General features: G+C 39.8%; 1 protein-coding gene across 18 annotated transcripts in view; it reads left to right on the forward strand.

Annotated features, from left to right (window-relative positions):
• The window catches only part of ADGRL2 (adhesion G protein-coupled receptor L2), a 244,688-nt gene that overhangs the window by 155,793 nt on the left and 66,202 nt on the right, over positions 1 to 22,693 (forward strand). For all 18 annotated transcript variants that reach the window (XM_079981053.1, XM_079981045.1, XM_079981046.1 and 15 more), the window contains 2 exons: positions 1,467 to 1,680; positions 19,196 to 19,305. In XM_079981053.1, the coding sequence (XP_079837179.1) occupies positions 1,467 to 1,680; positions 19,196 to 19,305 (324 nt within the window). The remainder of the gene's footprint in view (positions 1 to 1,466; positions 1,681 to 19,195; positions 19,306 to 22,693) is intronic.

Here is a 22,693-nt window from a genome sequence, read left to right on the forward strand (position 1 = left end):
CACAAGTATTTTGGAGCCCTATCACTGTTGAACCTTCCCATTTGGATTTAGTATGTGAGTCCAGCACCTTTCCTCATTTTTCGCTTAGCTTGATGTGTGAACCAACCAAGTGTCAGAGGAGAGTGGAGGCAGAACTGGTTAAGCAGAGTCAAAATGTAGCTCTACAGGATAGGTATTGAAAGTTACATCAGGCAGCTAAATGAATGATCACAACTTATTTTGACCGGGGGGGGGGGGAGAGCCAGCGTGGTGTAGTGGTTAAGAGCGATAGACTCGTAATCTGGGGAACCGGGTTCACATCTCCACTCCTCCACATGCAGCTGCTGGGTGACCTTGGGCTAGTCACACTTCTTTGAAGTCTCTCAGCCCCACTCACCTCACAAGTGTTTGTTGTGGGGGAGGAAGGGAAAGGAGAATGGTAGCCGCTTTGAGACTCCTTCGGGTAGTGATAAAGCGGGATATCAAATCCAAACTCTTCTTCTTGTTGTTGTCTTAATAAAACTGGCAATAATTTTCAGAGGAACACTATTATTTTCAAAGAGAAGAAATAGATGTGAAAGTGCACAATACAGGCACAAGGAATCCCAAGATGAAAAGAGCAGAAAGGGGGAGGAGGAAACTGGAGGAGGATTAAGACCCACACTGGTTTTAGGTTTCAGAGTTTATTAAGCCTGTTACTTTTTATTGTTTTTTTCACAGGTAGGTGCCCTGCCCCTCTGTTACTTTGAGTCAGGGGGTAAGGAAAGCTGTGTGAGGGCTTGCTATTGCAGGCTGTTTTAAGTTCAATGGCTGGGGGGGGCAGGGAAAATAAATAGGGACTTACTGCTCAGTGCACGACTTTAAAATAAAGTCAGTCCAACGGTTGACCCAGTCCCAGGGATAGAGAAAGCCAATCATAAACATCTGCTAAAAATAATTAATTTAATTTAATTGTGGCAGCCGTAGAACACAAAGTACAGCTAGTTAAGCATGGTTCATGGCTGTAAGCATGGTTGTAAACCTGCTGTCCAGAATGTGACCCAGCCACTCAGCCGCCAATCCGCACTTTAATGTGAAAATTCCATTCATTGTCCTTGCAGAGTTTTGACTTGTGTAGGGTTGAGAAAGGCCCTGTTTTCTCTTGGCCATTTCCTGTACACTCTGAAGTTTATAACTTAAAAAAATAATCATCATGAGCTCCGACCATGTGTTTATTTGTAGGGTAATGTGTTCTGAAGATTTGTTACTTTTAAGCATGACTTGGGAACGGTGTGAACAAGATGTTTATTTTCTCCATGCTATGTCTTCCATATCTAGTATGAAACATGCATTAATGCAGCCTACATTGGACAATAACAATTTCCATGATAGTTACAATTAGAACAGTTTCCCCATGATTACGTGTGCTGTGGCTCTTAAGAGTTTAACCCCCACCCCCAAATATATAGCTTTGTAACTTAACGTCTTTTTTTCTAATTTCTTTTTAGGTTTCAGTCGAGCAGCATTACCATTTGGTTTAGTAAGGAGAGAACTGTCCTGCGAGGGCTACTCCATCGATCTTCGGTGTCCAGGAAGTGATGTCATTATGATAGAGAGTGCTAATTATGGACGGACAGACGACAAGATTTGCGATGCTGACCCTTTCCAGATGGAGAACACAGAATGTTTCCTCCCTGATGCCTACAAGATTATGACACAAAGGTAAGAGCAGTACAGAAAAGGAATTCGTATAAGAAAGTTGCAATACAATCCGTTCCCTTTAGCGCCCCCCCCCCCAAAAAAAAAACCCAAATCCTGGAAAAAAATATTCAAATACCCCAGTCATTTTAATCGAGAAAAGCTAAGGAAATAAAGCCACTAGCAAGTGTTTGAGAATTTTCTGGTTTAAGTTTTTTCTCTCTATATATAAAAAAGCAGGAAGGTGACTGCAAGGAGACAGAAACATTTTAATGTGTTTGAAATGTTGCTATATCCTTGTCTTCTGGGAGGTCAGAATCTCACTCAGAAGTTTTCTGAGAACCTGCTTAAGAAGTTTCTAAATATTCATGCTAATTAAACAGCACATGCCTATGCAGATTTACTCAGAAGGAAGTGCCATAGAATTTCAGGTAAGTGAGCACAGGATTGCAATCTTAATGCAATAAATAAATTAATAACCAGCCCACCTAAACAATAGGTGAAAAAGAAACCTGATTATACTTTGAACTTATTGGCGGGGGGGCGGGGGGAGTAGCCACTCTTATAACCTCTGTTGAAAGTGATAAACCTTTATCAAAATTTACAGTGCTTGAAATGGGCTGGGATGGCATCTGACAGACCAAAAGCCACCCCACTTTTTTTCTCCCTCCCAACATGGGGAACAGATTAGAAACATGTTTTAACATTTATTTACTTATTTTGGTAAATTGACCAAAGAGTGGTCAGTTTCTGTAACCGCTATGGAAATATTTCTTAAAACTCTGTCCATCCATTTGCTTCAATGCAAATTTCAGTATGTTAAATCTTTTATTGTTTCCCACCGCACACACAAAAATCCACATAGGTCTTTAAAAAAAGGAGTTGAAAACAGTATTGCATTTGAATAATTTACACTTCATTTTAAATTTCTGGAAATCAACAAGTAATAATAATAATAATAATAAATTTTATTTATATCCCGCCCTCCCCAGCCGAAGCCGGGCTCACGGCGGCTAACAACACTAAAACAGTATGACATTATAAAACATTATAAAAATGAATTAAAATCAAAATTGATGGCAACCATAAACTAAAGTTTTGTAAAGATTGCCAGAGGAGGGGGTCAGGCTGCGTCATTAAACTGAGGATGTGTGTTAAGTTTTTGGTCATTCTGGTCATTTCTAAGCTTTCCCACAAAGGGTATAAAGTCCACTGCAATCAAAAAGCTGGAAATGATTTAGAAAAATGAGTTCACTGAGAAACTCCTGCTTCGGATTAGTTTATGTGGTCAGCTTCTTTCAGTAAGTTCTATGAGAGATGGGGGGGGGGGACTTTTCTCTACTCACTGTCTCCACACTTTGCATAGTTTTATAAACTTCTATCATGTCTGCTCTTTTAACTAAAAAGCCACCAAACCTCCTGATATTGTGAGGGCTTGTGCATCTGTAGGCTATTCACAAAATCAGTTCACTTGCACAGAAAGATGTCTTTAAATATTATCCAGCCAGATACAAAGGGTATATTTAAAAGCACTTCCATAAGAAATGAAGTAATCTGCATAATTTCCATTGGTGTACTGATTCTAGTTCACTAGGTGTACCCAGCTAGTAAATGATGACACACCATGCCTTCTTCTCAAACAAAGCGTGTTCTCCCTAACAGAGAGCACGTGTTGCGGTTGGGGGAACAGGCCACCCTAGGGTGACTAGGCAAATTTGGCAAGGAACCCGAGCCCTTAAGGGTTAAAATGGGTTACTGGGGATTTTTGAGTGTATCCAATTAGGAGGAGGGGTCAGAGGCTTTAAGTATTGGGGCCAGATGCTGGGGCGTCCTCTTGGCCGTTTTGCATCGGATCACCCACCCTCCCTCCCTTTTATAGGGTGGTTTTTTGTTTTGATCGCTTGACCTTGCTATGCCTGTCATGGGGTCGTTCGCCTTGGAGCGGGGGCCTGGTAGGAATTTTGCCATCTGGCTGATTGGCTGGTGCCATTTGGCTTTTGCCTACTGCGTAGCAAATCGTCACAACTTGTAAGGTTGGCGGTTAGGCATTGGTTAAATTGGTGCTTGGAGGGGTAAGTGCCTACCCCTCCAAATGATGCGAAAGGGAATTCCGTTAAAGGAATCCAGGGGCTTGCCATACAATTGTCCTTGTCCCCGGAGTCGGACCTGCGGCCGTTCAAGCCCCACAGGAACATGAGGGTGAGAAGTGAGGGACTGATTCCCAGCTTCATTTCTCACCCAATACTTGTTTCCCACACTGGCTTCCGTTGGTGTCCGGAAGGGCCAGCTCTGTCCTTGAGGGCAAGGACAGATAGTCATAACCAATGCCTAAGCAACCACTCACATTTTTTGTATTTGAATAAAGTTGTGGCCAAAATTATGCCAAAAACCTTAAACAAAAAATTGGTGTGTGAAGTGTGGATTTTTTGGTGGGTGGCATTGTGGGACTCAACACGCAAATAGCAGTGCCCCCTTAACGTGTTTCTGCCACTCATTTATCCTTCACAGGACACAGCTGTGAATGAAGTCAAAGCTTAATACAAGAGATGTTTACTTGCTTTGCTCTCCTGACCTTTCAATTTGTAGGTTAGGGGCAGGCCTTTCAAAATTCTTAGACCTTTAATTTGAGATCTCCTTTTCTTTTTATTGTCTTAAATGTATAATGATGAAAAAGCCCATTTATTTCGGGGAAGAAAGCAACAGGAAATGGAGATATTCTTTGGGACTCAAGTATCTTTCTGACAAATGATGTTTTTAATTCCTTTTGTCAAAGTGAGTGACACATGGCTGAAAAAAGCAAAACAAAAATAAATTACCTTTCCGATCAGATCCTGTCCTGTGAGCATTGCATGTATTCCCTTGCTTGTCAGAGCAAGGGGGGGAAAGTAGTAGTGCAGGAATATCAGATGAGCTTCCTTTCAAGTGAAAACAAGGCTGGCTCTTTTTCTTTCAAACGATAATGAATAAAGGAAATTCTTTGACTAGAGCTCACGGTCTTGGATAGTTGGATAGGGAAATCACCCATCTCATCTGATTAATCTCATCCTGAATTTTTTAGGCCCCTTAAGCCTCAGGTCTGCATGGGTAGAAAACCTAAACCGGATTGAGAAAATGGTTTCCCCACTACATTATCACATTACAGTGCACCCTACAGAAAATCATTTTGGAGAATTGTACTGTATATGCCTTGTGACAGCATCTAGAACATGCTTCTGTAAAAAATATACATCAATACAGTGTTAAAATGGTATGTCTTAACATGAGTTTAAAATGTCCTTAATGTTCACTGCTTTATTGCCAGGTTTCTCATCCAGAGAGGGCACTGTGTTACTGCGAATGAAGCCTTTTAGGGTCAGAGTTTTTCCAATTTTAGATGTGGGCATTTCCCTGCTTTCATGTGACTCTTGTTGCTGCTCCTTCTGCAACTTGTGGCAGTTACTATTTTCTGAAAGGTCTTCTGTGTGAAAGGTGTCATCTAGTCAACTGCAACCTACTTTCCCCCCTTTTTCTGTTTCGCTCAGTATTCCAGATACTTGCTGCTCTTTCTCTGCCCCCAAAACTGATTGTATTGATGGTCATATATCAGATACCAATTTGGACAAGTGCATTGCCTGAATGAATGTGCATCAAAGCTGTCATTGTAAATGACTGAGCTCAGATATCAGGTCCTTATTTTCCTTTGGCATGTCATTGGCTTTCAATGCAGGAGTCTGAAAGATGCTTGACAAACCTCTACTGTACATGATTATCAGAGCCAGACACTCTCCTCTTAGACATTCCTTTATTTAGAGCTCACATCAAAGCAGACTCACAGACACGGGCATTCTTTCTACACACTCATATCAAAAAGTAAATTTGTAGTCAGATGAGTGTGTGCAGAGTTCTTTTTATTTAAGGTCAGTTTTTAACACTGACCACATTTTGTGATTTCATTTTGTTCTCAAAGCAAAGAAATGTAAGGTCCTAGGGCTGACTGAAGTGGCACATTTACCTGAACAATATTTAATAGTTTTTAGCACTTACCAGAGGAAGCAGGCTGTGTCTTCCAGATGTTTTAGACTAGAATTCCTTTCAATCGTGACTACTGGCCACGTTGGCTGGGGCTAAAGTGATTTGAAGTCTAAACCACCGGAATTTCACCATGTTGAATAACTCTTTTTTTGGTTAATATAATTTTATTTCAATTGAATTTGTTTTTTCCTTAACAACTGCAAGGTAGGCTAGGACTGAGACTGAGAACGGCTTGTCTAAACTCACTATTTTTATAATCTGTAGCTCTTAGCAACTATCCTACATGATCTCCCACCTGAATGCAGTTTCATTACTGTCAGTCTTGATGGCACAGAATGATTGACACATGACAGGGGGAAAAGTGTACAAGAAATCATATCAGTCTTTTTTGGGGGGTATTTAAAAGAGTTTCTTTGCTTTTTTTTTAGTCCAGATTTAAATTTGTCTTAATTTTTAAAAACTTTGAAATAAAATATTAATCTAGTGATGGGCCACTTCATTATTTAATGGAAAAAAAACACTATAACACTGCATTGAAACAAAGCACAGAAAAAATAAGCCAGAGGACATTTTTAATCCATGCTTCCATTGCGTGGTTTTCTGCTGTGGTTTTGTTGAATTTTAAACTGATGCGTAATTGAGTAAATAAGAAAAATAAATCTCAACAGCCTTTTACTACTGTATCTCAAATAATGTAACCGGAGTTAAACCAATAAATAAGAGGAGGGAAATAATAATAAAGACTTGTAGATTCCTTTCAAATCATGCCATTAATACTTTTCTGTTGGCAGCAGTTGCAGTGACGGATTCTTTTTCATAAGAATTCAGTGCATGCAAGGTGCAATGCCCTTTAATGGGGCTTCTCTCGTGTAGCATTCTGATAGTATTGATTTAAGCTTTGACTTACATTGCCTTCAGGAGTATTGCTGGCCATATATTTTCCACCCAACCTTAGGCTGAGATGCAGTGTAGTAAATTGCCGCCAAGGCCAGAACCTTCAGATGACCGCATGCATGCTGATGAAGGACACCTGCCTTGATTGAAAATAAGTGGCCAGACACACATCTAAGAATAGTATGAATCAGCATTGGGTTTAATATATATTTGAAAGAACTCTTGGAAAAAATAGCTTGGGGTTGCAGGTTAGTTCTGTGCCAAGCCTCATGGCTCCTGAAAGAATATATTAGCCCCAGAGCAAATCTCCATGGAAAAAATGAAATTTGGTACTAACATCTTAAAGGCAGAATTAACACTTTAAAAGGCCATGCTCCTTTCAGCCCATGTCATTATCAAGATATACCCTTCTCTCTTCCAAGCAGTCCTGCTCAAATCGGTTGTCTTGATTTATGTTCTGCTGCATTTAATATACTAAATGAGCATACGCTAAGCTTACAATAATGCCGTTATTTATAATGGGAAAGCATTCTTTTTCACCATAACAACATCGCTAATTATATTACATTATTGGTCACTGTAGCCGCTAAATCAGATGTAAAGTGGATTTAGGGTTCCTGTACATGGGATCATGGAGCCATTTATCTCAGCCCTTTGCTGAGCAGACTTTTATTAAGCTATGATGACTGTTGAATAGGAAATGTAACCAAGATTATTTTTATTCAAATATAATTTAAATATTCATCAAAGAGGATTTATGCTTGAAACTGACAGAGACTATTAACATCAAAAAATATAATTAACTGCACTGGGTATCATGAAGCAGAGTTAGTCAAATAGCCGAGAGGTCTAATTGCTCTAGAGTTTGCAAAGCAATAGTTTATATATTATACGGTTGCTGTGGAATTAATAGTAATGTGGTTTCCTATGTGAGGCAATTTAAAGCTTTCTGTTAAGGTTCATTGCTCTGGAGGAAATATGTTGAATATCATGTAGTAAACAGGACTGACACTTAAAAAAAACAGACATGAAAATGAGAACCTGTAAAGATTAAAAGGACAAGAAAATACTGAGGCCTTTAAGTCATCAAAGGAATTTTATTTTGTAGAGTTTATAGACCTAAGCATTAGGCAACACACAGCAACATTGTTTACCAAAAGAAGGGGGTGGAAGAGAGAAAATAAAAGAGAAAAGGGTTAACAAATTACATTAAATTAAATGCTCCTTGGGAAAACGATTGATGCAAAGTGATCTATCAAATTGGATGCAACACAGTCACTGATCTCTGATTGTGTGGATAAAAAAATACAGTGGCACACATACAATTGTCTCAAAGTTTTAATTTTAAACATCTTAACATTTTTGGCTCCATTAGGCCTTTGTAGCAGAGTGTGAGAAAGGGACACCTTTCCCATTGTGCTTCACAGGGTCTTTTTGTATTTGCCCAGCCTACCCAGCCCTGAATTAATCAGATGTTGTAATGGCATTTTTGCATTACTGAAATTGCTGAAATGTGAGAGCTTAAGGGTCAAGGGGAAGAACAATAGCCCGATGTTAACAGAGCATCTGTTCTCCCTCCATTAATGAAGTTGCAGCTAATTGCCTAATAAATTGGTCATCATTACTCAAAAAGCCTAAATAACTCCAGACTTGAACACGACCCTTACGAATATGAAGCAGAACCTCATAGGCACAAAGTAGAGGAGGATCTTTACATCCCCACCCCTGCAAATCTGTTTGAAGAGAATGGAAAGGAAACTAAACCAGACCCAAGCAGACTTCCAGTTGCTCGTAAAAACCATGCCTGTGTTATCCATTATTTAACATGCTTACCCTGTTTATATCAGTGACATAAGAGTGTGTGCTAGTTTCTCCGAAGAGTACTGTCTTTGCCGCTTCATAGCACACTGTCTTGTACTCCCAGGCCTGCACATGGTGTTAGCAGATATTTAAAGCATTTCAGTCTAACATTTTATAGGTCATGATGAACTGAGCCTATAAAGCAAGTTACTGCTAGGAAGTTAATGCAGTCTAAGAGTGTAACGTAGACTGAATGCTCTACTCAGTCAGTGTGTTTCAGCTTGCCACAAGAACCATCAGTGGGGAATTAAAAATTACCCTCATATAAAGCTCTAATGGCAGATTGCTTGATAACATAACAATAGCCAGAACTATTCTACAGATGGATGTGCCTTAGATTTCTACTGTCACAAATTTAGAGTCTCGGTTTCTTTTTAAAATAAGGTCATTATAGGAACATGCATATTTCCCCCCTGATTTACATACACAAATGCTCAGAACTTCGAAAGAAAGTCAAGGTGCTGATAATATTTATCAGAGATGTAGGATATGTGATTCGCTGGCCTATTACCTCTTTTTCATTATTCATTGTTCTCCCTTGGTGACCTTTACACCCAACTTCCACCCATTGAGTGATGGTTTGAAGGGGGAATCAGCTGTACTCGTGGCGTTGACTCCTCTGTTATTGGGACTCCTGGTCACATTGAGGAGCCCCTTGTGAGTAGAGCCAAAGGTCTATTCAACTTGTGGAGGCCAGGGACATGCCATAAATGCTCCCATCTTTTTAATGGCATGGTCCCCTTTACTTGGGAAAGCATATAAGGCAGTCAGTCAGTGGATATTGCAATCCTACGTCAAGCTTTTCTTAGGTTTGAGAAAGTACAGTGGTGCCTCGCAAGACGAAAATAATCCGTTCCACGAGTCTCTTCGTCTAGCGGTTTTTTCGTCTTGCGAAGCAAGCCCATTGACGGCTTAGCGGATTAGCGCTATTAGCGGTTTAGCGGCTTTTAGCGGCTTATCGGCTTAGCGGATAAGCGGCTTAGAAAAAGGGGGGGAAAGGAAAAAACCCCCGCAGGAACTCGCAAGACATTTTCGTCTTGCAAAGCAAGCCCATAGGAAATTCGTTTTGCGAAGCACCTCCAAAACGGAAAATTCTTTCGTCTAGCGAGTTTTCCGTCTTGCGAGGCATTCGTCTTGCAGGGCACCACTGTATCGGGTTGGGTATGTGTGTAAGGCACTTTATTAAACAAACATACTTTGCACTCCAGTCAGTGTCCCTGAACATTCAAAACCTTTATATGGTGTAACAAAAAATCCTTTTATACTACGGTGCCCGCCTCCCCTCACTGGATTCCTTATTCTTATTTCCAAACTAGGGAAGGCAGGTACACCAGACTGGACTATATTTCATCTAATAGAGATGTATCCATTGTAAGTGTAAAACCACCCATATTATTTTAGTAGTGGCTGTTGGTGCAAAGCTTATCTTTTAACCTTGCTCTTCCAGCATGGCTTTCTTGCTGTGATTTCTAGCTAGAGTGGGTAATGATGCTGAACATGCCTTTAATCTAGGCATTTTATGAACTCTGCAAAGCTATTGTTTCAGCATAAATCACAGCGCTGTCCTCAACCTTAGGGTTTATGTGAAGGATTGTTCATATATGTGCAAAAATGAGGCTGGTTGGACTCATTTCTCTACACACCACACGCCCCTGCACATGTGATGTTTACTTTCAGGTGGTAAATTCTGTGATACAAATATGTAGATCTGTAGGTGATTTCTCATTTCAAATGTATTAGTCTTCAGAGCACTGCCAGTATCACAGATAAGTTGAGGAGATGTCACTAACCTAAACACTTAGTGTTCTTTGATTATTTCTTCATCTTTGTGACTAAAGATCTCTCAATGTAGTTCTACATTTTAAGGATCACTTTGGAGAGTGCTCGGTAAGACTAAATACATAGGAGGTAGCGTTCTGTTATCATGAATGCCATCAGAAATGCCTTGTTGCCTCTCTTATCAGCCACTTCCTGCTGTCAACCAGTGCGTATTTCAATAGGGAAGGATTTGCTTCCAGTGTAATGCAGCATAATGTCTAACACGGAGTTTTTAATTGTGCAAACACACGAAGCCTTTGCAGTGGTAGGCAATTTGATAAAAGGATTAGATTATGAATATTTCCAACTTGATTAGAGATTAGCTGGGAGCTGATCAATGTGAGTCAATGAATCTCCCCAAATCTCTTACGTTTCTCGCACATCTGAACTTGCTTGTGGAGTGGGGAGGGGGCTTTCCCCAGCAATATTAATTATAATACAAACCTGCCATTCATTGTGAAGGAGTCAGGTAGATTCTTGCAGAACACATTCAAAGAAGTAATGTACCTAATCCGTGCAAGATTAAGCCTTTTTAGTTCCAAAAAAAATTAATGATTTTTCAGAGGAAGTGTTATAACTCAGAAGCTTTTACAAACTTTCAAGATGCTAATTGTACCCAGACATCGCCATGGCTGGTGAATAACTGTTCCTTTGTGGCATCCAGGCTTTCTCAAGAAAGAAAGAAACTTGGACAACAACGCAGCACTTGTAGCACAAACTTTAGAGATACATTTTAATAGAAAATGACACCACTGGTACTGACTTGATTAAAGATCCTTCCAAGGTCACAACACTTCTGTCGCAAGTTTTAAGCCACATGGGGGGGAAAGGGATAGGGATATCGGAAGATCAACTCAAAAGTCTTTTCATTTACTTATTAGTCTCCAGTTTGAGATTTGTACTTTTTAAATCCATAAATGGAAAGCTAAAGGTATGGGGCAGGGGAGAGATTCGGACTGGTCTCAGATTGCAATCTTAATCAGGACAAGAAAGAGGAAAAGAACAAAAGGAAAGTAATCTGGATCATTTGGGAATGGCTTGAAATTAGCCAGCTATATTGGCTTCTTTTAGTGTTTCGCTGTATGTTGGACTGTGCCATTATACGCCGTAAATATAATGCAAACACAGATCACATTGACAACAAAGGAGGATATCTGTGTTCCCTCCATTCATGGGGTAACTTTAAAAAAGAAAGAAAGAAATGTATTTACTCTTAAGAACCAACTTATTCTGCACACAAAGGTTTGTGTGTTGACTCCCCCCCCCCCTCATTTGCATCATTAGTGACTGAAATACTCAGAGAGTGTAATTAATGGGCTAAGAGAGTCATTTAGGCAAACCCAGAGCCATGAGGGTGAAATATTTTTCTCCATGGAAAGATCTTTAAGGAATAAATAATTGCACGCACCAGAGGTTTGCAATGGCCAATCTAAATGCGAGCGTGCAATTAGGAAGAGCGTGGCTCAAGAAGCAAAACGCTTGCCGCTATCCACATATCATGTGACTAATTAAATATTTAAAAGTCCATCCCTACCCTTCTTCATCCCTTGCTCCCCAAAAGAAAAATATTATGCCACAAATAGACTGGTACCCTTTGCAGATAATTAACAAGTTTTGGAAGGAGGGTGCAGATTCTGATAGCCTCCAAGGTTCTTACAAGGTCATGTCTTATTATGCTGCATCTTCTATATGTCCTGGTAACAACTTTCTTGCTAATTTAAATCTTAACTAGGACATCCCATAGCGATTTCCCATTTCCCTTGTCAAAATGGAAAGTGATTGTTTCTGTATGCAAAAACTGCAGTAGGTGCACGTTCTCATAAGTAATTGGTCCTAATTGACACTGGCCCCAATATATAGAGATACATTGTAATTATCCCACGAGAAGTTTGGAAACTGTAGGCATCCTGTAAATGCTTAAATAAATAAGTGTGCGCACACATTTATTCGCTGTATGTATCTGCAATAATGTTTCCCCTGCATTATGTTGAGACATGATGACCCTTTGAAATTAAGAGAGCCTCAGTGGTCTGCTTCGTAAATAAATATGTTTTATTTTGCTCCTAAAATGAAGCCACTTTTATGTTGAATGTGCAATTCTGCAAACGAGAAAGTTGGGTTGGATTAATAAGACTCTGAGTGAGTCAGGCCTAATTTGCATTAAACTGACCCAAAGGTCTTGTAAAATTGCTCAGAATTATCAAGGCTTCTAACATATCAGAGGTTTTATTAACAAATTACTGGTGTTATATTTTTTTAAAAAAATATGCTTATTTTGCTAATTAAAGGACCTTTCAAAGGCAGTTTTAAATTGTATTTAAAATCTATGCAAATTATGTTATATAAAGAAAATACATCCCACATATTGTTGTTTGTGTACACGCTTGCAGAAGTTGTTATTGGGGTATCACATTAAAACTAGAAAGCGGTAAAAACATTCTGACATGGTAAAACATGTAACCCTTTTGTGGACATTTCAAATAAAATAATTAGTGGCATACAAGTGTTTACTACCAAATCTACTGGGTCTTTATTTTATGCCAGTTGTGAGCACACCTTATGGAAGTAAAGGTAAAGGACCCCTGACAGTTAAGTCCAATCGCAAACAACTCTGGGGTTGCGGCGCTCATCTCGCTTTACAAGCTGAGGGAGCCGGTGTTTATCTGCAGACAGTTTTTCTGGGTCATGTGGCCAGCATGACTAAGCCGCTTCTGGCGCAACAGAGCACTGAAACCAGAGCAGCACACGGAAACACCGTTTACCTCCCTGCCGGAGAAGTACCTATTTATCTACTTGCACTGGTGTGTTTTCGAATTGCTAGGTTGGCAGGAGCAGGGACCGAAAAATGGGAGCTCACCCTGTTGCGGGGATTCGAACTGCCGACCTTCTGATCGGCAAGCCCAAGAGGCTCAACCACAGATCTACCTGGGTCCACCTTATGGACGTATGGTGTACTAATTTCAGTGGGACATGCCTTTACATCAGATTTATCTAAGTTGCTGTAGTCCAGATGTTCTGGACTACAACTCCCTTTTATCACTGACCATTGGTTAAAATGGCTGGGGCTAATGGGAGTTGTAGTCTGAAATGTGTAAAGGGCACCAGTTTGAAAGGATACATAGGTTACCCACTGTCACATCATGTACTACTTTGTTTCCAGTGTTTTGTTTTATTTGTTTAAAATTGTTGGATGTATTTGTTCTCTTTGCTTTATATCTTTATTGTTTTGCCCATATTGATATATTAATGGATTGGTGGATTTAGTAAGCTGTAACAGGCAGTTGTTGCATGTCCGGCATATCACATCACTAGATGGGAAGCTAGTTTCACGGTGCGCATGTCATTCCTTTCACAGTGGAACCTGAAGGTGGCTTTATGCACTAAGTAATATTTGGTGGATTGTGTCCATTGGGTTCCATTTGCATTCATTGGATTCATATAGATGCAGAATTAAATTAAGTTATTTACTTTCAAATTAATTTGAATCCCTTGATTGATTTTACAGAACTAACCAAATAGAAGATAGTTGTATTTTTTTATTTGTATTGCATTTAAAAATAACTGCCACAAGCATTACTTATTACATTAATTGTGACAAATGGGATCATTACTGTGAAACACCTTCTTTGCCATATTAATTGTGCCACATTTAGCTTCCTAATGTTATGTTTATTTAGTAATTAATAAGATTCAACAAATCATTAGTTATTAAACATTTAAGGAAAACTGCATCCGCATTTCTCCTGCAGTGTTAAAGTTGCTGGCTTATGCACAGGCCCTGCTGTCTTTGCTGCTACTCCATGTGCATCTCTCTTTTTCTGTGTGAGTGCACAAGTGCTTGGTTTCTTACATATATGTGTATTATGGTTGCCACCTTTGGTTGGGCAAAATACAGAACGGGTCAGGGTGGATTGGGGGGGGGGTGTCCCTAAAAATTACTTTATCAGGTGCAGAAATGACTTCAAAGCAATCCATTACAGTGACACACTGGGATTATAGTGGTTTATTCAATGAAAAAAAACAACAACCCAGGCCTGCATACAATCGTGCGTAAGCGTGCGCGCGCACACACACACACACACACACTGTCTGACTCCGAGTCTCCGTCTCCGACCCACCCGCTTCTGCCTGCACAAAAACTCTCCCCCCTCACTCTCCGATCCACCCATTGCCCTCCACAGCCTGTTCAAAACCCAAGACGCCACTGTAGATTGCCCATGCACTACAAACCACATCTCTCGCTCTCCGCGAGCCATCCGCTGCCCATGCAGAAACTCTCTCACATGTATTGCCACATGTGCTGGATCACGCTGCATTAGTCTGGCTACTGAAAGCAGAGTTTGCTCTTTATCTACCACTGCCATCTCTTCCCACGTGTGTGTGTGTGTGTGTATTCTGACCACTCCAGTGTTCAGTTTTCCTCTCCATATCCAGTACTACATCTAGCTCCTCTATGCGTGCCAGGCTTGTCATGCTATACCAAACCTTTCATTTTAATCTTGGAGTATTTGTTCAAGACCATAGATTTTGCATTTTTAATCTTCCCTAGAACAGTGGTGAATAATGGCCCCTGGCAGGAGATAATGAAATTTTCTTAATTTATATTTTCAAGCAGAAGCCTCAATTGAAAATGGCATCCTATGGCCCGGAGACATAGCTCTAGTGCAAGTTTCAGGGGAGCTGTAATAATAACGCAGTGCCAATGGTGACGGGGAATGATAGGACAGTGAAGAAGTAATTTAAGGAAGAAAAGGGAATGTACCAAAGCTTTATTGTAGCATATCTAATGATCTACTGAAGATCCCCAATGGCTTTTGGAGCATGACAGGAGAAACTAATGTTATCTTGCCAAAACAGAAGCCTCTGCTTAATCAGCAGAGCAAGACTATTGATTAAAACACCTCACACAAATAGATTACACATGGAATCTCATCTCCATACTTTTCACTTGGTAAAGTGTAATAATGAGCATAAGATAATCAAAAGAAGAGCTAAAGCAATTTGTTGGGAATTGTACGAGTCAAGATTACAGCGGGAACGCAAACAAATTAGAATGAGAACAAGGACTGCTTTTAAAGCCAAGCACACGAGGACAAACTTGCACAGTACACAGGGATAAACATGGAGTGGGCCCATGTAACAGCAGTTAGGAAAATGAAAAATTGCCTCATGCATTGGTTCGACTCCCTCACCCCCCTTCTCTTTATCTGATGTGCAAAAAAGCATAGGCCTGCTTTTGCCCAATCAGTCAAATGAGGTGAGCCAAGTTCACCATCTCTCTGGAGCTGTTAATTAGCTGGCCACGTTTGATTTCAGATTCCCTCAGTGTCGCTATACATATTGGAAAGATGTAAAAAGAATTGCAAATTCTAAAACACACACACACCCTCACATTTGTGGTCTTACATTATCTCTTCAATAGAATGCTATCTGACAGTGAATACTGTCATAAAAGCACAGGCATATTCCTGCATTCTCCTCACAAGTGGGAGGTGGGCAGAAAGAGAGGTTTGTATGCAGACATGCCTATCTCTCTCTTTTTTTCCATATAAGTGGCAATTTACATGCCCCTTCCTCTACTTCGCTCCTCAAATAGCCTTATACATATATCTCAGAAGCACAGGAATTTTAAGTGCAACAATTACAGCTTTTGACAGAATCAGTTAATTAGCCTTCTAAAATGAAGGACTGTTAATTGTGGGCTGTATTACTCTGGAATAAAAGCTGGTACTTAGAATAAGGGACAGCCGGCCACCCTATCCAACACATGCACACACTTCAAGAATCTCTACATTGTCCCAATGAAGAAGAAAAAGAAAAAAGGAACGTTACCACAGATGAACGATATGTGCTGGTTTATTATAACTTGCCAGTGGCTGTTATCTACCTGTTCACTTTCGGATCATAGCCAATTATATGCTGCATTCATGCCGTCCAAAATAAAGTCCTATTAAGCTTCCACCAAGATGTATCTTTGCCAAAATAAATCACAAATATGACCTTTAGTATATCATTTGACAAACAACAGTCCTGCTAACACAAGTGCTTTTGGCTGCAAAATGGAATCTCTCCCCCCCTCCTTTTTCCACACGGCCCTTAAATCTGCTCTAGAGTATTGTGAGAAAACCCGGTCAATGTTTAGGGAGATGTGGTGAGCAATATGATGAACACAAGTAAGGGTAAGGTGAAGGACCCCTGGATGGTTAAGTCCAGTCAAAGGTGACTACGGGGTGCAGCGCTCATCTTGCTTCAGGCCAAGGGAGCAGGCATTTGTCCACAGACAGCTTTCTGGGTTATGTGGCCAGCATGACTAAACTGCTACTGGCACAACGGGACACCATGACTGAAGCCAGAGCACATGGAAACGCCGTTTACCTTCCTGCTCCAATGGTACCTACTGGTATTTATCTACTCACCCCATTGCATGGATTGGAACCGCTGACCTTCTGATCAGCAAGCCCAAGACCCTAGCAACCGTTCTGTTGAATCCAGTCACACAATGACTTCGTTGGATACAGTCCTTTGTTTCAAATTGTAATTTAATCTGTTTGTTGATTTCAGTGTTGATTTAGTTGCCTTGAATACGATTTAACCATAAAACAGAGATTTAAATGTAGATTCAAGTTAGTTCCACATTTCCCATTATTCATTCATTTTATTATTTATCACAGGGCTTTATGTCCCAGGCTTTGGTAGAAATTCCTTGGGCAGCTGGCAATTGTTTTGTGAGTTTCTTTTTACTCACAAGGCATGCAAATGTTCAAAATAAGGCACACATATCCTGTTCCCAGTTAAGATATGTATTTTATACAAATTAACACATACTAGCAACCAGTATACACAGTTAGAAAATTCATATGCAGGCTATGAAATAAGTACATTGCCTACTGAGTGTGTTCAGTGTATGAGATACTGTGGCATTTTCATTCTCACGAAAGTATCATTTCAGAGCTGTAAAGTATATACAACTATAATGCTGTCATTGGTAATTTTCTGCAGGATGTTGTCTAAAAATACTGAGAAAAATAGAAGTGGACAGTCCGCAGGCAGCTACTACTACCAATGACAGCTATTTGTCAGCTCCAGCTAGTCAGTCTTTTTTTATTTTTAAAATGCAAAGTCAAATTATGCGATCTACTTGAATCACACATATCTTCACATTTCACATCATGTATTCTGCTCTTGCATAAAAGGACAAGTTACCACAGAGAGTTACCCTTTGCCCACTGGAAGTCTTGTTGAGCCATCGTTCTGAGTGCTGAGATTTCATCACCCATTCCCTAGCCACTTTCAAGCATTTATATAGTGTCATAAAGGCTGGCAACTTACTTTAAAAAGAAGCTGGCAGTTGCAGGAAGCTGAATTCTATGTCCAGTAATGCAGTTATTTCTGCACTTGTGAGGAATCTCAAAATACACAATTTCAGTTGCAATAGTTAGGACAGAACCAACAGCCGTAGCATTATTGCAAAAGGGAAAGGGGAAAAAAAAAAAAGACCAGAAGTTTTCTGCTCAGCCTGAGACTTAGTTCCCATGATCTTATCTGTTGTGCATGAAACCTGGGTCCTTCCCATTGCTGTTGACATTTCCTGAATGTTTCTTCCAAAGCTACCAACCAAAAATTCAAGTAGATTCGTGATTTATTTGCTGGAAGGACAACTCAAGTTGTACTATTGGGCTGTCTTTAATATTCTTCCAGCTGCGTGAACTGAAATCTCAGCTTCATCTTGCACCTGTTGGCCAGGGACAGATGTCAGGGGTTCCCTGACACAAGACAGATCTCTTCAACTTGTGCAAGGGGTATTCAGTAGTGTGGGAAGTGCTAGTAGCACAAGGATTGATGTACGGCTGGAGTCAAAGGCTAGACTATTATTTTAAGACCTGGCTTCCTTTCCTTCACTTTACTGACAAACAGAACTCACCCAGGAGATCAGCCAAGCTTCCCTTGTTTTTAGTCACCAAACTGTTTCTGACCTTTTATTTTCCTCCTTCCTTTGCTTTCAGAGAAAAAAAGGCTGAAAGTCATTTTCTTTCAACCCCTTTTTTGGTTTTGACTAGTGCTGCTTGAGCCAGATCAAAATCAATCCATTTTAAAGTACCAAGCCGTAAAATACAAATCCCGTCTTAATATATTTGTTTGCAAAGTGCCAAACTGTACAAATCAGTAGCTTTCACTATGAAAAATTGATTGTCAACTTTTCTAAGAGCAGGTAAATTAGGCAGTTTGTTTGTTTGTTTGTTTGTTTGTTTGTTTGTTTGTTTCTCTCTCTCTCTCTCTCTCTCTCTCTGTGTGTGTGTGTGTGTGTTAAATACTTTAAAAAGAAGGCTGTAATTGTAGACACACTTACTTGGGAGTTAGTTTTGTTGAACACCATGAAAGTTACTTGTGATAGCAAATATGCATAGAATTGTGCTAGTCTGCCCAGCATGAGCAATTAACTCATTAAAATCAATGAAACTTGAAACGTGCTTAATTTGGGCTGGATGAAGCCCTTTTGTTTTACTGTAATTTATAGCAAGAAGCATTATTTTCTTACAAAGGTTTATGATAACTTACCTAGGAATACATTCCATTGAACTTGGTGGGGCTTACATCTGAATAGGTATGTTTAGGATTTTTAATGTCCCCACCATGATGGGTTATATTTTGTTAATTAGATTTGTTATATTGTTTTAGGATTCTTGTAAGGCACCCTGTGAGTTGCCAGAATGCAGGGAGGGGTTATAGCAGTATCCAAGATAATTAAAATAAGCCTTTAGCCTTTACTGTCTGAAATTACTTCTGGTTCCGATTACTGAAAGTTCTGCAAAATTATTATGAGTTTGAACTAAAAATACATCTAGCCCACAACCTCTTTGTGGTCTAATTCAAATGCCTTAGCTATGGTTGCTGCGAACTTTGTAAATTAATTCTGATTTTGTAATTAACACACATCCTTCTCCTTCTCCTGCCCCAGGTGCAACAACAGAACACAGTGTATAGTAGTTACCGGGTCAGATGTGTTTCCTGATCCTTGTCCTGGAACATACAAATACCTCGAAGTACAATATGAATGTGTCCCTTACAGTAAGTATACGCTTTTTTTTGTTGCTGTTCTTGTTCACTTCCTCTAGCCTTCACAATTGATGCTGTGGCAGTCCAAGATGCACAAAAAGAGCATAGGTTTCGGGCCTGAGAACTATTATGCATGCAGAGCACTTTCAAACTAGGCCTTCCAATTAGCTTCAGCAAAGTGTGGAAAGGAGCCATCGTGTGATGCTGGCCAAGTGGCTGTCTGTGTTCTTAAGTGTTTGGCTTTTAAGGGTACTAGGGTTTTATTCCGCCCCTCCCTCCCCCCCCCACAAAAACAAACTTGAATTAGCTATTCAAAAGACTAGATAGAAATTTGTACTTTTGCCCAATACCGGTTCCTGACAAATTGGCTTGGCTTGCAGTTTTCTAAAGAAACCACTGACTCCAATTTTAATCTTCCAACAGTTTGAAACAGCTACCTGCTGTGGTAACAGTGGTTCACAGCCATACAGTACCGTGGAAATATCCAGGAGTTATTTCCCCAGTTACTTGATACAGCAATGTTTGCTTTTATTTCATTTTTATTTTCAGTTTGAAGATCATTGTTGTTGTTGTTGTTGTTATTTATTATATTTGTAAGAAGTCCTTCATCCGAAGATCACAGGGCAATTCACAACATAAAAATACAAAACCAGAGCACAAAAGACATAATAAAACAGAAGCAAACCAATAAACCCACTCCCACAAAAAGTAATTAGCCAAGGGCCTGGTTGGGGGGGAGGGACATTTTCACCTGGTGCCTAAAGAAATGCAGTAAGTCCTTGAGGAGAGCACTCCACAAACTGGGAACCCGTTCTCATGTCGCCACCCTCCGGACCTCTTGTGAAGGAGGCGCACAAAAAACTTTTGCAACTAATGAATACTCCCTTAAAATTACACATTCATTCTTTTTTAATGTACAGAATCTCATTGTTTGATTCTTAAAATAATAATAATCAAGTGATCCTCTAATCAGCGGGTAAGCAGTATCTACTCCCACCCCAAAATAACCCCATCATCCATAGTAACAACCTATCCATGATGAGTCTCCATTCATCAGCAGAGCATAACATCTTTGGCAGACCAGTCGACAAGCCTTGAAATGCCTGCCGTGGATCTAAAGAGCTGATTCATCCAGTTTCTGAAAAGCTTTTGTTTTCTCCTCCATAATGCCGTCGTTCAAAATGAAGTCAACCTTGGTCTCATATTTTCCATTAGAGGAAGTCTGTTGCTTCTAACAGTAAACTTCAGCAATGCATTGATTGTGCCTCCATTTGTTATAAATGTGACGTTAGTGTTTTTTAATATCTTCAAACTTAAAATATTAAAAATAATTGTAGCATTATTTTTGGTGTAGGGAACATACACATAGCAAGAAATGAACGGTATAGGATTAGTAGCATTTGCGCACTAAAAAAAATTGACGGAATCAGCTGTGTCAGAAATAGGCAGCATCAACTCTCCCCCCCCCCCCATTAATGCACTTAACACTGTATGTATATGTATACAGCAGTTTGCATCTGGATAGTACTCAATACTGAGTCACAGTATTGTTCTTTCTGCGCATCAGTTAAAGGCTGAACACAGATCATCTTTTCTTTCTTTACATTCTTGCTATGTATTCCTGTGGCATTGTGAAGCAGATGCTTGTTGTGGCTTTCTTTTTTTGTGCCGTGGGTAGGAATTGGAATCCTACTGTGTCTGCTGAGCTTTAGTGCCCTGTTCTCATGTGTCTATCATTGGTGGCTCATTGAAACCATCCTTCTTGTGGCACTTTGAGGAGTGTATTGTCCCTACCTAACAAAAACAGCTTTGTTTCATAAAGTCACCTTTACATTAAGATCACTATTTCTATTCCTAAATTCCCAGAAAGAAGCAGTGAATCCAATTCCAAGCTATTCAAAAGCCACAATGTTTCTATTTCGTTGAGTCGTGTAGGACAAGACAGTAGTTTAAAAAAATAAAATGCAAATGTTATTTTCAGATTTCAGATCATTTTTTTCATGCTGTTTTAGGGAGACAAGTGTGGATATGCCCTGCTGGTTTGGGTTTTCCTATCTACAGAGAAAAAATGTTTCTTTTGCAGTTAACAGAAGGATGCTCTGCACAGCACTGCCTAGGCAGAACTCTTTTAACATGTAGTAATTTTACTCCTTTAAAAATAGCTGTATTTCAATATGTATATTGCTTACTGCTCATTTCATTACAAAGCTATTTTCAGTTGCTCTGTGCAGAAGTGAAATGAATCAAGAGTCTTTTCTGATTCATGAATCAAATTCAGAGCTTAATTTGAAGAAGCATATTTTGAATTTGATTTAATATGAAAATTTGTTGATAATTGCATTTTCTTGTTCTGGCTTACTATTTACAAGTCCCTTAGAAAAAGGAAAGGTAACATGATCGTGCTTACTTTGTAATATATAATACTTTATTTAAAGAAGAAAATAAATTTTGGCCACAGTCCTGCACCCCAAAAATAACAAGAAAAACCCGTGAGTCGAGATTTATCTATCAGGCATGTTACAGACTTCCTCCAGTGCAAGCTTTGGGCCAAACTAGATGTGATGTTTTTTGTATCTTTAGTCTCTGTATGGCTATTTTTTTTCCTGGCAATAAATATCTGACATGGGATGTCTGAGCCAGATCAGGGCTGTGGCATCGGGGCGGGAGGAGGAAGAGTTAGTCTTCATCCCACTATGGTCTTGCTCCAAATCAGGGGTGGCATGTATACTATCTGTTTCATTCCCTAATGGTGACAAAAGTCCCTGTCGCAGCACACCCAGCCCACCTCTGGGACCCCTGTGCCAGCTAGCTAGCTGTTTATTTCTTTATTTTGAAAAACCAGCCACACATGAGCTTCCGACATGAATAATGTCATGTTTAGTTTGACCCTCTGTCTTTAAGAAGACTTATACCAAATCCTTCTCCTTGCAGTACTGTGTAACTGGACAGCTTGACGAAACCTGCACCCATCCTCTCTTTCAAACGTATACACATAAGCACACACAAACACATGCATGCACATAAATTATTTCTGTGGATGTCTGTTCAAAATTCTTCACAGACACATCTACACAGAGGAAGAAATAGTGAATATTGGAACATGCACTGAGTATTTAGCTTGTAGATTCCAAATTAATGATCAGCATACTTCAAATTTAAGTTCATGACTGTCCAGGTTGAGAACAGCTACATGCGAGTGTTCGGTCTTTTCATGTGAAAGCAGACAAGCAAAAGAAGTGAGTATACTTTTAAACTGTTCCAGCTCTGACACGTCATCTCTGCGCAGTTTAGAGCCCACAAAAGGTTACTAAAAACATGGTTTATTAGGGGTTTCACAATATTACCAGAGGGCAGCACAGTCTCTTAGCTTCCCTCCCCCCTCTGAATTAATGCTCATTTT

Source organism: Podarcis cretensis (assembly GCF_951804945.1).
Source record: "Podarcis cretensis genome assembly, chromosome: 6".
Classification (NCBI taxonomy): Eukaryota; Metazoa; Chordata; class Lepidosauria; order Squamata; family Lacertidae; genus Podarcis; species Podarcis cretensis.